The following is a 14595-nucleotide window of genomic DNA, read 5'->3' on the forward strand; positions in this document are numbered from 1 at the left end:
ACCACTGGTTGTAAAATACTTTCATCTTCTACCAGCCAGGTACATTACAGCTCCATTGGTGGTTACACATATTGCCTTTCAGATTTGGAGCTATTTGTTTTTATTCCCATTCATAAATTCACTCATAATCAATATAAACGCAGACCTGATGATGGGTATAATAGGGAAAGAATCAAAAACAGTTTAACAAATAAACATTTCATTACAATTCTTTCTAACAATCTTTTTGGTCAACATTATAGTTTATTTGTTCGTTTTTGTTTTTATTTTCAATAAAAAAAAAAACTGCTGCTGCAGTATATATATATATATATATATATATATATATATATATATATATATATATATATATACACACACACACACACACACACACACACACACACACACACACACACACACACAAGCAATTATACATTATGCCGGTTCAGTGGGATTAAACCTAAAAAATGATTCTGACCAGTGAAATTTCATAAATATTTATTTAATATCAATGAACAATACGAACTACAGCAGTGATCTACAGCACTTGCTCAAATGATCATAATAATAATAATATTAATAATAATAATAATATTAATAATAATAGATTTGTTTGAGGCCACATCTGAAACACAACCATTTACAAGTAGTACTTGGCATTAAAAACAATGGCAATACAATTTTTAAGACACTTGGTGTTTTTTTCTTTGTTTTTGTTTTTTTTCTTTGTTTTTTTGTTGTTGTTTTTTTCAATTTCAATATTAGCAACAGTTTCAGCGACAGTCTAAACAGTTAATATTGATTCGAATACAAAAATCCACTGCGGAATACAACGAGGAACGAGCCGACAGAGGGACGGGAGGCAAACAAGAACAAAAATGTAAAATTGGAAACATCGTCTGTCAGTCGCCACACCGTACACTCCGTTCCACGGGTGAGCATTAAAACTGCAGTGCAACTATAATACACTGGAGATCGAAATTTGCAAAAAAAATTTTGCTTTTCAGTCAGGCTGCTACTAGTGTTGGATAATGGTTGTTGAAGCATATACGGAATTAGAAAGAAAGAATTGGTTCGAGGGCATGCATTTTGCGTAAGATGATGCCAGTCTCTCCCTATCTTACATGCCCATGTTTCCATCTCCCTTCTCATTGTGTGAGATAGGACATAAACATGTAGATTATTATTTCATGATTACTTTAATCCTTCTTTGGCCTATTTAAGTAGAACGTAATCTGCAGTGTGAATTCAAACCTTTGTCTGACATTATTCCCTTTTTTTAATGTAAACTGTCTTGTGAAGATATCAAATCCTAATTCTAGTGTTTCAGTGTACAAAATCCCTTTTTTAGTTTTTAATATGATTTAAGGGAGGCATGCAGGTGTTCAGGAGCCCTTTTAATCCTTTTTTTTTAAAAGAGTGCACTTACATAGTATTATATTATAGCCGGCAACAAGAGCCGAGGAGCGTGTGCTAATGAAACAAAGCTTGTGTCCACTTAATGAAACAGCCATAGGTAGTTGTTTTTTTTAAGTGTTTCTAACTACTTGCCTCATGGGAAATATGATCCATGTCCTGTCTGATTTAATGCAGTTTGCAGGGAGTTGCAAGAAAATGGCACTTGTGGGAGACTTCTGCCCTGTTTGCCAAGATTGTTAGATTGAGTGTTTCATAACATTAAATATACCTATATACTTTATTTTCAAGTTTCATCATTAAATATGTTAATGATCAGGCATAACATTATGACCACCTGCCTAATATTGTGTTGATCCCCCTTTTGCTGCCAAAACAGTCCTGACCCTTCGAGCATCAACAGCATTAACTTCTTCAGCAGTTTGAGCTACAGGAGCTCGTATGTTGGATCGGACCACACAGACCAGCCTTGACTCTGCACGTGCATCAATGAGCCTCGGCTGCTTATGACCCTGTCGCCAGTTTACCACTGTTCCTTCTTTGGACCACTTAAGATTGATACTGACCACTACAAAACTGCAGTTTTGGAGAAGTTCTGACCCAGTCGTCTAGCCGTCACAATTTGTCGAACTCGCTTAAATCCTTACACTTGCCCATTTTTCCTGCTTCTAACATGTCAACTTTGAGGACAAAATGTTCACTTGCTGCCCAATAAATAAATCCACCCACTAACAGGTGCCATGACGAAGAGATAATCAGTGTTATTCACTTCACTAGTCATAATGTTATGCCTGATCGGTGTATATACAGTATATATAAAATAATGTGTTTATCTTAATGTGTGCAGATGTATAGATATTTTATTTTTGTTTAACTCTTTAAAATAATTACAGTGTGCAATTGACAGATAAATCACAGGATTTAAATTGTAATCAATAATCTGACTTAGATGCTTGAGATTTACAATCAGGCTTGGTTGCGATGCTTTGCGATACTATGCTATGCTTTGGATCATATCTTTTGACCTGGAAATTTGTTATGACCCCAAGTCTTCCATGGCTACATTATCATTAAGTGTATCTGACAAGTTCTGTGTCATCAAAACCTGATTGAGGCCCTGCGATTTACTTCATACAGGAGGAAGCCTTTTTTGTTTCTCGCATTTTTATCCCAGAGCTCATTCACTTTTTCTTTTCCTTACAGCATATTTGATATTATTATGACTGTTGCCAAGTTCAGCTTGAGTCTCAATGAAAAGACAGAAACACACATACACACGCACGCACGCACACACAAACAAGTGCATTTTAACCTTCATATCACACTGGTTATTGTAAACTCACTCAGGTGCAAAGCTTTGTGGTTCCATTTCTACATCACCTAGTGTAGATGTGGACGGATACAAAAGTAAAAAAAATCCGAAAGAAAAAAAGAACTAAACACATAGAGCGCATGTGGCATTGAGGAGGGGTGGCAAGAGACACATTACGGGATTGTCATCACTTCAGGTCCAGGATGTCCTCATCGAAGGATGTAGAGAGTGTTAAAGTGCTGGTCAGGGGTGGGCTGCCCTCAGGAGGCTCCGCCTCTGAACCGGAGGAACAATGTCGTTGAATGTCAATATCCCCATCAATACACTCCAACCCGACTCTGGAGGATTAAACATATATTGTTAAGAACAATTCGAATATGTAGACAGCTGCATGCTTCTACTCCCATTACATGCTCCTCGTTTTATACAGAGTCTTCTATACGTCACACACACTAAAAGTAGCAGCACATAACATGCTTGCACTGATTTGCAAAAGGTCTCCCCAACTTCTTCCTCTTTCACAGCGGATCATCCGTCTCTACTCACCCTGTCCTCTACATCTGTCTCTTTTAAACCAACTACCTGCATGTCTTCCCTCACCACATCCAAAAACCTCCTCCTTGGTCTTCCTCTTTTCCTCCTTCCTTATGGCTCAATCCCCAGCATTCTCCTATCGATATGCCCCATGTCCCTCCTCTGCACATGTCCAAACCATCTCAATCTCGCCTCCCTCACTTTGTCCTCAAAACGTCCCACATGCGCTGTCCCTCAGAATGTCTCCTCAACAGACATATGACTGTTTTTATATTTCTGATAAAAACACTCAGAGAAGATGTTTTCTAAAACATCCAGGAAGAGATTTAAATAAGGGGACATTTGATTCACACACAGGTGGATTCCAACTACTCAGGCCAAATCCATTTGCAAGACGCTTTTGTTTTGGACAGGAAAATAAGTTTACCTCCTCAGACAACTGTTGAGTTTACAGCGTGGGGAGAAAGCATCAGCTCTACGGATGCGCATGCGTTATTATTGTCCCAAATAAACACTGAGCTGCGTCCAAACTATGTCTCTGCTTGTCCACATTAGTACATAGCTTTTGGATACAGTCATGTGAAAAAGAAAGTACACCCCCTTTAAATTCCATGGGTTTAACAATGACAATCAAAATCAGCTGGTCCTTGTTGGGTCTTAAAATTTGGCGGCTCGCTGACAAAAAAAAAAGATTGAACTCCATCCTTTTAACTATTGGAGACAAATCATATGTAATGGACATTTAAGGAACATGTAGGGATTTGTTTGAGATTCATCAATGATCAAGGGATCAAGTAACTTACTGCTCAGTGCTTGCGATCACTGCTGGTCGCCTTTTCTCCTCCTCCTTTGTTTTCCTGCTTGTCTTCCTCTGTTTCATGGAGCCACTGTCTGACTTGCTACTGGGTTCTTCAGCTAAACCTGGAATAAGAAGCCCAAAATAATCTGAGTACCCAGTCAGAATCACATGCAGCATGTATTGATCATGTATTCTCCCAACTCAGGCATTTCACTGCTTATTTATAAGGTCAAATGCATAATTGGTTGTCTGTTAAAAAAATAATTTCTGGCTGTTAAACACACACATGCACACACATTTACCCAGCAGTTCTTTCCTTGTTCGGCTGGCGATCTCTTTGATCTCCATGCGAGACAGTGAGAGAGAGGGAGTGGTGGAGATCATGGAGGTGGGACCTATCACACCAGGCGCTGCACCCATGAGCATCTTACTGACTAATGGCGATTTAAGTGGCCTCTCTATGCTTCGCCCTACAAGGTTACAGAGTGGGATCTTATAGATGTGTTTGAAGGGAGCTTCGCCTGGAATAAAACAAAAGCAACACAGTTAAACTTTCATTCGAGGAGACAAAAAATCAGATACTGCATTTCCCTTTTATTGGTACTTCAACAAAAAACATTGAAACAAAAAGTTTAATTGTAGGAAGTGAACTGCGTTCCCTTCAAGGTGCCTTTTTTAGGGTTCCTGCACATTTTTCATAAAAAATTTTTAGCCTCAAATATCGTATAAGATTTTTAAGACCATATTTAATTATAATATACTATAATAATACTATAATGATAATAATATATAATAAACTATAATATACGTTACGTTACAATCGCTACTGTTGCCTCACAACGTAACAACCAATCACGTTTGAAAACACATATTTTACGTTTAATACGATTATAAACACATGTTTTTCTCTTCGGTTTGGCCTTCTGTCCACACCAAGACGGCGTTTCTAGTCAACAAAAACAGCTTTTCGAAAACGCTCTCCAAAGTAAATCAATTTAAAACGAACGTTTCAAAGAGCCGGAAAGTAAATAAACACCAGGCGGAAATGACACGGGTCGAATCGTCTGACATTTTGCTCATGCGCAGTACAGGGATGTGAGCGTTTTCAGACTGTGGATGAGCGTCAGTGCTTCAGTGTGGAATGAACTTTTGGGAAACGATTGAAAGCGAAAGTGTTTAGACAAAAATGCCATTTTTAAATGTATCTGGATTAGTGTAGAAGCAGCCTTTGTTTAATAAAATAATATTGAATACTACTTAATTTTATATTTTGGAAAACCGAATAGAGCAATAGTATGGAAACAAATATTTTTTTCCATAATAATCCAGACCTGGAAATCACTCAAATCAAATCCCATACTTTTTCATACTTTTCCAAAATGCATAGGAACCCTGTTTCTTCTGCAAGCGTTTATCCAGGTCTTTCCCTATAAGGTCTTTACCGAGCACATAATTCGCCATCAGTCTGCTACATTAACACTGCATAAACACTACACCCCAAATACAATTTTTCTTTTATCCTGTTGTACAAAAGATCAGAATAAAATGACACTGTTTACCACTAGAGGTCACTACTACTATGTCGTTTTAGGAAGTGAAATTAATATTTAGCTACTAACTTTGTAACTGAACCCCAAGTATAAAAACCTAAAAAAAAACAAAAATTAATCAATGTATACCACATTAGCAGAAAAGGTAAAACAGCTTGACCTGCAGTACTGTAACAGTGTTGTCATATAGTGACATCATTTTGCAAGTTAAAAGAAATATAAGCATGCAAAGGTGCACGTGTTTATGGAACCACCACACACAAAAAGAAAAAAACAACACACATATATACAGGGCTTCATCCTAAAGTGGTGGGGAAAAAATGGTCAGGAACAGATCATGACCTTGAACATTACTCCAGAATCATTAGCTCCTTTTTCTTTTGAAAAAACCTTTGAGCAGTAAAGAATGATTTTTGGTTTGACTGGGGTATGTATAGTATATGAGGTGGCACAAAGCCAAAGTTTTGTTAATCATTTATCAGGGGAGAATTAGAGAATATACACATGAAAATAGACTAAAGTTAACTAAAGGTTAAACTGACCTAAAATGCCCATACTCACTGGTAAACAATAATTAAAACGTTTAAAATAGCCAGAGCTGAACCTGCCTGAAAAAGTGTATTTTATTATCTCCTAGTAAAGAGAATAGACCAATATTTCTCCAAGGCTCATGAATGGTACTTTGCAGAAAAATATCAATAGGATCATGAAGTATTTAATGCCACAATACTCTGAATGATACCCCAGTCTACCAGCAGAGGTCGCCATCCCCCCAGTACTAGTTTAGTTGCCCCAAAAAAAACTTTACATTTGCTCCTAATTCTGATTCATGAGTGCATTCATGCATTTTATTTAGTAGTTGCATATATAAAGACATTTTACAAAGGTGCCACTGATTCTGGAGTTGACTGAAGGTTCTAGATGACTTATTGAGCATCGACGTTTCAAGATCTGTGCATTTCTGGACAAATATTCTTTTAAACTATGAAAATTTGAGGTGCTGAATTCTTCAATATTCCATATAGAACCTGAGAATATCAAGGTCATGTGGCAATGTCTGTTTTCACAACGCATGCACAGGCGAAGAAAAATCCTCCTAAGGTAAAACATTAGGGACCTCCAAAAATATCACACATATCAGGACAGGGTCGATACGAAATACAAACCATAACATGTTAGGACAGGGCCAATACTGAAAAAGTTTTTATATTTAGTATTTTAAACATTTTTAACCAGTCAATCGATTAATCAATCGATTTGGCCAGAGAGACATATTTATCCTACCATTTAATAAATTGTGGTTTGTTACATGTATATATAGTGAATATATAGAAAATGTTTTCAGTTTATTGACCCAATTCCTATCGGAAGACATATGTTGTAGATAATATACTATATATACAACATATTCCTCTTGTATTTCTGCATCATGAACCAGGAAAAATGTATTTTATAATGCTGTATAAGTAAAATGTGAACAGTAAATGCTATAAAATTTTGTCCCATGATGCAGAGATGTCAGCTGCATGTGGCTGATAAAAGTGCCAGGATGTACTTTTGTTACAGCCCCCAAATATGTCTCGATTACTGAGACAGTTAGAGACAGAGGTTTAGAGAGAGAGAGAGAGAGAGAGAGAGAGAGAGAGAGAGAGAGGGTGTTGACAAAAGTATCCATGGTAACAAAACAATCTGTTAGTCATGCAGTGGCAAATGTGGCCTTCTTTTATCCAGAGGTGACCCTTCCCTGCCACCAAACACCTTAATATTTCTCTCTCTCTCTCTCTCTCTCTCTCTCTCTCTCTCTCTCTCTCTCTCTCTCTCTCTCTCCAAAAGAAGGGATGGCCACATTGTGTTTACTGAAGAGCTGCTTAAAGCCCAGTCAGCATGTGTCTGTGAATAATGAGAGCAGGACCACGGCACACTTCCACGGAAGTGTGTGTGGGTGTTAGTGAGGCATTATGGGTATGGCAGGCAAAAGCAGGAGTCCCTTCAGTACCTTCAGAATCTTTAGACATGTAGAGGGAAAGCTTGGTGCCGTAGGGGATCCGAATACAATCTGGACCAGGGGACGGAAAGAAAACGTTACACCAACCCATCCCACACAGATTAAAAACTCAGAAAGAACACACCATTTTAATACACGCAAACACACACTGGTCACCACAAAGCAGACATGGGTACATAAAGAACATACTGTCCATTACATCAAAACATACGAACATGAAAATTCATGTATAAAAAAATTTAAAAAACGTTCCTGTGATTTCCAGAAGGAAAAAATTCAAATGAGACGTACCATCACCGAGGGGTGAGGGGAAAATAGGCATCTCATAGCCTGTTGGAGTTTGAGGTGAACTCTGGGAACTGGTGTCTCTGGAGCTACAGTTGGAGGCAGAGTTTACTGGAGCTGATGATATGAAGTAAATGTCAGACTAAAGGAGCAAAACAAGAAAAGGAAACGGCATCAATAAAGCAGTATTTGAAAATGTTGCCATTAGCAACTAACCTCATCACCTCTCTAAATAAACCATTTATTTCACCAAAGGTAATGCAAACCAAACATTTTAACAAATCTATTTATTTAAATATCTAGAATATAGTCAAAATGTATGTACTTTTTTTGTTTTTATAAAATTGCAGTAAACCAAAAATACGATCATAAAACCTATTTTAAGACATTTCGATTTTCTCAGTTATTTTTTTTTTTCATTTTCATTAAATCACATATTTTAACTTACATTAACATGATACTCACCCTAGATGCAACCAGATAAAGCTCTGGGACCACAGCAGTGTAAACCAGGTTTCCGTTTACCACCAGTCGGATCTCTATGGAGTCGGTGGTGAAGGCCAGAATGTAGGGGAATGCGCACACTGTAACACAGGAAGTGACATAACAAAGAGATCACCAAATTATTATGATTAATGCGTCCTGAAGGAAGTAAGGCGACTTTGCACTGATCGAGAAAGTATCATCATTGTATCGCATGACACAGAGCACAAAAGTATAATCTGTATTACACAGAATTTAACACGCAACACAAATCTTACCTAAAGCACTAGTACACTCGGTCTTATTAAAGTGCATGTTAAATAAACTTAGTATAAACCAATCCCAAAACTATATGGACACACTATATACTGAATATAAAAGCTTACCAGGTACAAGTACAAACACACAGGCTTGCCAAGCCTCACTACACATTTACATAATAAATCTACACAAATACTAGAGAACAACATACAGCGGGGAAAAAAACAGCACGGACCTGGTAAAATTGTACAATTCTAATAAAACCCAGTCACTTACCAATACCATTAGGCATTTGATTCCAGCTGAAGTGAAAATCAGAAGAGTTTGGCTGAATCATGGGTGTGGCCCCATTAAACGGACACACCTTCTTGTAGGCGCAGAGATCTACAAGCAAACAATTTGCAGGTATCTTAAAGGACATTAAAACCTCAAAATGAATATACTGACAGACTCACTAACTGGTCCAGGTGATGTAAGTTCAAATGTTTTGTCGATATCGATACAGTAATTTGTACGTTTTTTTTATTGGGTTACAGATTTAAAAATAATCAAGTGATGTTCATTACTTTAAATAATTCATAATAAAAAAATATTTTAATGAATTGTCCTCTAAAGGGGTCTGAATACATAGAATGAAGAATTTTAGTTTTGGATTTGTAATACATTTGTAATACGTTTTTGCCATTATGGGATAATAATCAGCTTGTAGACAAAATTAATCAAATTTCATTACGAATAAAAAAATATATATATAATGTGTGCAAAACAGTTCTGAATACGTCAATAGTAATTACGTCAATTTTACAGGTTACCTGTCTGTAGTTTACACGTTTTTTTCTTGACTAATAGTGTCCACCCTTAATAACTATCAGCTTTAAAAACGTATTATAATATAACATAACATTTTAATCCAATTAAAAAATGTAAATACTATGACTGATATAATGATAAATGAATAAAGAAGATGGCAAAAATTGAGTGCCAAATGTCAGATTTTTTTAGATATTACTGCATTTTTATTGTTATTATTGTTGTTGTTATTGTTATTATTTTGCTACATTTTTACAGACACTTACTGTTATAGCAGAGCAGTAACCCGGCCTCGCCATCTTCATACACGTCTATAGCCGCTACAAAATTGACCTGCAAAAACAAACCCACGCACACCGACAATCAGCTGGTTGCGAATCGACGTGCTAGACATAATCTATGAGTATCTACGTGTGCTGCTGACCCGGTTGGAGTCCACATGGTGCAGTCGGTAGGCGTCCCCTGTGCTCTCATTGATCAGGTCAAACTGGTGTTTGTATGCCACGCAGATCATGTGATCATTCTCTCCTGTCGGCCCATCGACCAATGCCATGACAACTGGAGAATCACACAGGCAGATCTCCTGTGTGGCATACACAGACAGGGATCAAGGACAATGGTTCCCTGCGATTCCTGCACAGCCTGTCGTATTGTGTTCAGCTTCGCCAAATGTAAGGATTTGCTCTAACAGAAGTCGATGTTTGCTTTACACTTCATGAAAGCAGCAGAGACAAAAATACAGCACACAGGCAGAATCGTGCTACCTGAGTCAATATCATGTGTTAGTTGTTAGAAGATGATAACAGTCAATAGTGACTTTTGACTTGCAGACAATTTTTTTTTTATATGTATTCATCCCTTATTGGCTAAGCCAGTAAGTGACTTTAAGCGGGATTGTGTAGTGCTCCCTAGCCATAACCGCATAACGCTTTCACTAGCGAGTCTGCTATGTTAGCTGGACTCCACTAACATGTGATATTGGTGCCATAATTGAACTTTCCTCCCAGGCCTTTGCCTACATAGAGCTTGAGTTAAGTAATGCTCCATTGTAAGACACTGTTTGCAGTTTATTCTGTGAAACCAGCTGAATTATACATAGCTAGGCCTGGAACACCTGTATTAGGACACCTGACTTTCCCATCCATATGTGTTTCTTTCCCAAACTTTAAAGGCACACAATTGTACAGGACATCTTTGGATGCAGTAGCTTAAAATTTTTCCTTTGCTTGAACTGGAAGACCCAAACCTGTTCCAGCATGACAATGCCCCTAGATATGCTTTACACAAGTTGGAGTGAAAGATCTCCTGCTATAGAGCTCTGACCTCAATCCTATTAAACACCTTTGGGATGAAATGGAACGCTGACTGCACCCCAGGCTGCTGCACCTCACCTACATCAGTATCTGACTTTACTAACACCCTTTAGTCTGAATAAGCACAAGGCCACTCCAAAATCTATTGGAACATCTTCCCAGAAGGGAATTATTAGAGCAAATTGGGACTAAATTTGGAAATCGCTGCTCAAAAAGCACATACCATACTTATGATCAGGTGTCCGCAAAAAACCTTTTGAAGTGTCCTATGATATCAAAAATGAGGCTGAGTTAAAGATACACGTCAACGCATTCTTTACTTTTATTGGCTAAATCTGGTGACGTATTTCTTTTACTCCGCCTTTTTTATGTCAGAGAACACTTCAACCAATAAACAAGCTACTGTAATGCTATTGATTTCTTATGGTATGTGCTTTGCCAAATAAGGAAGTGCTTACTGTACTGTATTTACATTTGACTTTATTTCATAATTAATAATTATATTTTTATCAATGCATTTCAATATTTTAACATAAAAAAACCCATAAAAATAATTCTCTAAAAGTGTTTTGGTCTATGGTGCTATCCGTGAGAGACCGGGGAAAATCAGCCAAACAAATTAGTCATGTGTCAAATGCAATTACGCGATAAACCGCGAGATTCGAACCTCGCTAATTCAGTATAAGCAAATCTTATCAGTATACTTTCTCATCCTCTCCTACCCGGATGTACTGGAACTCCTCAACAGGGGAGTCACTCGCACCGATGCTTGTGCTGACACAGCTGAGGCAGTCGAGACGCGGGTGTTTCCTTGTTATAAGGAGGAGCTTGTTCCTGATCGCCGCCACAATGCGAAGCTCCACACCATGGTGTGTGTTTATGGAATACAAATGGCAGCCTAAATTGACAACATAAACCAAATTAAAATTGTTGTTTTACCCCTTTCCCCCAACCCCAATATTTTTGGTATCAATTGTATGGCCAATACAATCTAAAAAATATCCTCCTCTCTTGCCATCCTACAGTATAAACACATGGGTATTGGTCATACAATTACAAACATGGGTATGACAAATAAAAATGTTCTTAATAATAAATACTATATTTGTAGCCATTGCAGTGATTACTTGGCATAATATGAAATAAACTGCGGAATAATTCCAAGTTTACATATCAGTGTGTACAGTTAAAATCTTTTATACCTTTGGTTTTCTCCAGTTTGTTCTCTCTGCTGTCACATTTGGTGCGCACCAGCTGCCTCTCCTCGATCCCGCGCTTAAGAGCGCTCAGTTTATACACGTACAGTCGGGCGTCTTTCCCTGAAATACAAGCGAAAACACATATGTGACACTGATATAAGAAATAGAAGGCAGATTATAATGTTTTATCTTGCATCAATTTCGCAACATGCTGTTTTTATGTTAATTTGATGTTGATTGTAGGAAAGACACTGCTGTCATGTTTTGAGTCCAACACAGCCAGGCGATAAATCAAGCGCAGCAGTTCCTCATTACAGAAAGCCGAATTGATTTTCTTCTATTTGTCAAGCAGGCCTGTTGATTATGAGTTAATAACATGCCAAAACAATTATTCAACACATTTCACTGCTATTTTTGCTTTATTGATGTGTTCGCTTCTTAAGTAAACGTATTGCGCTTATACACACTAAAGGAAGTCCAACAGACTTCTTATACTATAAGACTTCTTATACTTCTTGTTTGCTGGCTGTTAAATTGGCGTAACTATACAGAGATTGTCTGGTTTCTGCAAAAGATCCTACTTCAGGTGGTTCTAACTAGAACCAGAAACTCTGAAAGACAGTGTTTTGTATAGGTGTCTGCTATTTCCACTCATGTCTCTCTAATGAGCTTTGAATATAGATAACAGTAAAACCTAAGACTCACACTAACTCTGTATGTGTGTCTGTGAGTGTTTATAGGAAAGTGCTGTTTCCACAGGTGTTACAGAGCTCATTAGGACCCAAGATACTGTTTTGCACACATTCTTTGCATTCTGTCTTCCTTATTACTTTTCATTATTTCATCTGCTCTGTTTATTTTGGTTGTCAGGTCTATGCTAAAAAGCATAAAAAAAAGCAACATACAGGAAATCCTTGGAAAAACTGAGATTCGGATAGAAACTCACTAAATAAGACAGTAACCTCGGCTCACCAAGTTAGTTTCACTAGTGTGATTTCACTCAGTTGTAAAGCAAAAAGTGATCAGCAACATACTCACAGTGATTAATACAAGTAAAGCTTTCCCCGAATAGATAAACACTTTGACCGGAATTTCTACTTTCTTTGTACTAATCATTTCTAAACAAAAAGCAGACGTTCAAACGAACACTTTCTCACAAACACAAACCTTTATCAGCCCTCATAATAAGAAGATCCTGAGGTTCAAGTACATGCATCTGTTTAACTGCCAGAGTCTTGTCGATCACTTGAACCGGAGGCAGGGATGGAGAGTCTGATAAGGAATGGAAAATAACAGTAAACAGTTATTTAGCAAATAAATAGATAAATATACATATAAAAAAATTATATATGTAACATAAACCTGTAACTACTTTGTATTAGAAGTTGTCTCGGCTTTATTACCATCATGTGCAGTGTATATTTTCAGAGTATGACATAATCTGTTATTTACTACTACAGGTACTACAATTAATTAGAAATTAAATATGTAGCATTTAATCCACCTGTACTGATTATATCTTACCTGCACTAGAAAGCAAGGGATCCGAGGCTACAAAAACAAAGCAAGAACAGATTTAATTCATGTACGCGATATATGAATTATTTTTATCGCAATGTATGTCTTTCTATATACATTTTTGAGACGGGCTTCAAAATTTGACAATGTACAGAAATTCACATATTTATGTATGAAAAACTATATTTGGAGAAATACTATATTTGAAGTTACAGTTATAGCTTTAACAGAGCTTGTAAAAAAAAAAAGAAAAAGAAAAAAAAAGTGTTACACGTTATTTTCAGCATGTGAACCGCTGGTGGTTGATAATGAGATATTCTTACCCTCTAACAACACGACCCCAGCTGAGTCTGTGGCTACCAATAACGATTGCCCCCAGGAATCTCCACAGACGATTTCATGTGCAAAGCTACTGTAAAAAGACTGCGACTCCCATGGCTGCAAAATTAGATATAAAGCTAGCAACAATTCTTTGCAGTTTTTAAATGGGTGCTGAAATGCAATAATACACCATTAGACAATAATACTACAAATGCTGTTTCATATTATTTTGTGTGCACATGCACACTTTCTAGAAGTATGCCCTTTTTTTAAATTGCTAATCATGAATAAACATAACATAATTAATATCTATTTAAATTAAGGACTGTATATGATGTTTATCATATATGATGCATAACACTTAAATCAACTGTATGCCTAAAGTCTGTAGTGTACATACTGTATATGGTTTACGCAATACTTTCCTACATATATCTACTGTGTATAATGTTAATTCCAGAGTAGTTTTAACAGTGTGATCAACACAATATAAAATAAACTGAATTTTGGCAGGACACTACTGTATATGCAGTAGTACATGCTTTGCCAAAGAAGTTTAACATCTCATAGCATTCAAAAGAGTCTCAAATATACAGAAAATAGAGATTATAAGTGTGGTAATAATATATCCTTAAAAATATATGAATTTTTTTGTATTCCTAAAAATCTATTAAGATAGTTTTGGTAGGTAGTTGGTGCAGGAGCAGATATATTGCTTGTGCAATAAAAATGGTCATGTTCATTATTCATCCTTAATAACTGCTTTATTAGCATCACCGGGTATTAAATTACCAATGTAATTGCAGT

At 36.9% G+C, this 14595-nt stretch overlaps 1 protein-coding gene across 5 annotated transcripts in view; it reads right to left on the reverse strand.

The window, feature by feature from the left end:
• Positions 1–2167: 2167 nt before the first annotated feature.
• Positions 2168–14595, reverse strand: part of garnl3 (GTPase activating Rap/RanGAP domain like 3) — an 81790-nt gene continuing 69362 nt past the window's right edge. For 3 of the 5 annotated variants that reach the window (XM_046839264.1, XM_046839263.1, XM_046839266.1), the window contains exons 18-31: positions 13791–13905; positions 13474–13500; positions 13117–13221; positions 11953–12069; positions 11473–11648; positions 9862–10020; positions 9704–9770; positions 8904–9011; positions 8349–8467; positions 7890–8025; positions 7590–7649; positions 4346–4564; positions 4048–4165; positions 2168–3048 (exon numbers count right to left, since the gene is read on the reverse strand). In XM_046839264.1, the coding sequence (XP_046695220.1) occupies positions 2898–3048; positions 4048–4165; positions 4346–4564; positions 7590–7649; positions 7890–8025; positions 8349–8467; positions 8904–9011; positions 9704–9770; positions 9862–10020; positions 11473–11648; positions 11953–12069; positions 13117–13221; positions 13474–13500; positions 13791–13905 (1677 nt within the window). In that variant the 3' untranslated portion in view covers positions 2168–2897. The remainder of the gene's footprint in view (positions 3049–4047; positions 4166–4345; positions 4565–7589; positions 7650–7889; positions 8026–8348; positions 8468–8903; positions 9012–9703; positions 9771–9861; positions 10021–11472; positions 11649–11952; positions 12070–13116; positions 13222–13473; positions 13501–13790; positions 13906–14595) is intronic. The other 2 variants (XM_046839267.1, XM_046839265.1) reach the window with 1 other exon arrangement.

Source organism: Silurus meridionalis, chromosome 25 (assembly GCF_014805685.1).
Source record: "Silurus meridionalis isolate SWU-2019-XX chromosome 25, ASM1480568v1, whole genome shotgun sequence".
Classification (NCBI taxonomy): Eukaryota; Metazoa; Chordata; class Actinopteri; order Siluriformes; family Siluridae; genus Silurus; species Silurus meridionalis.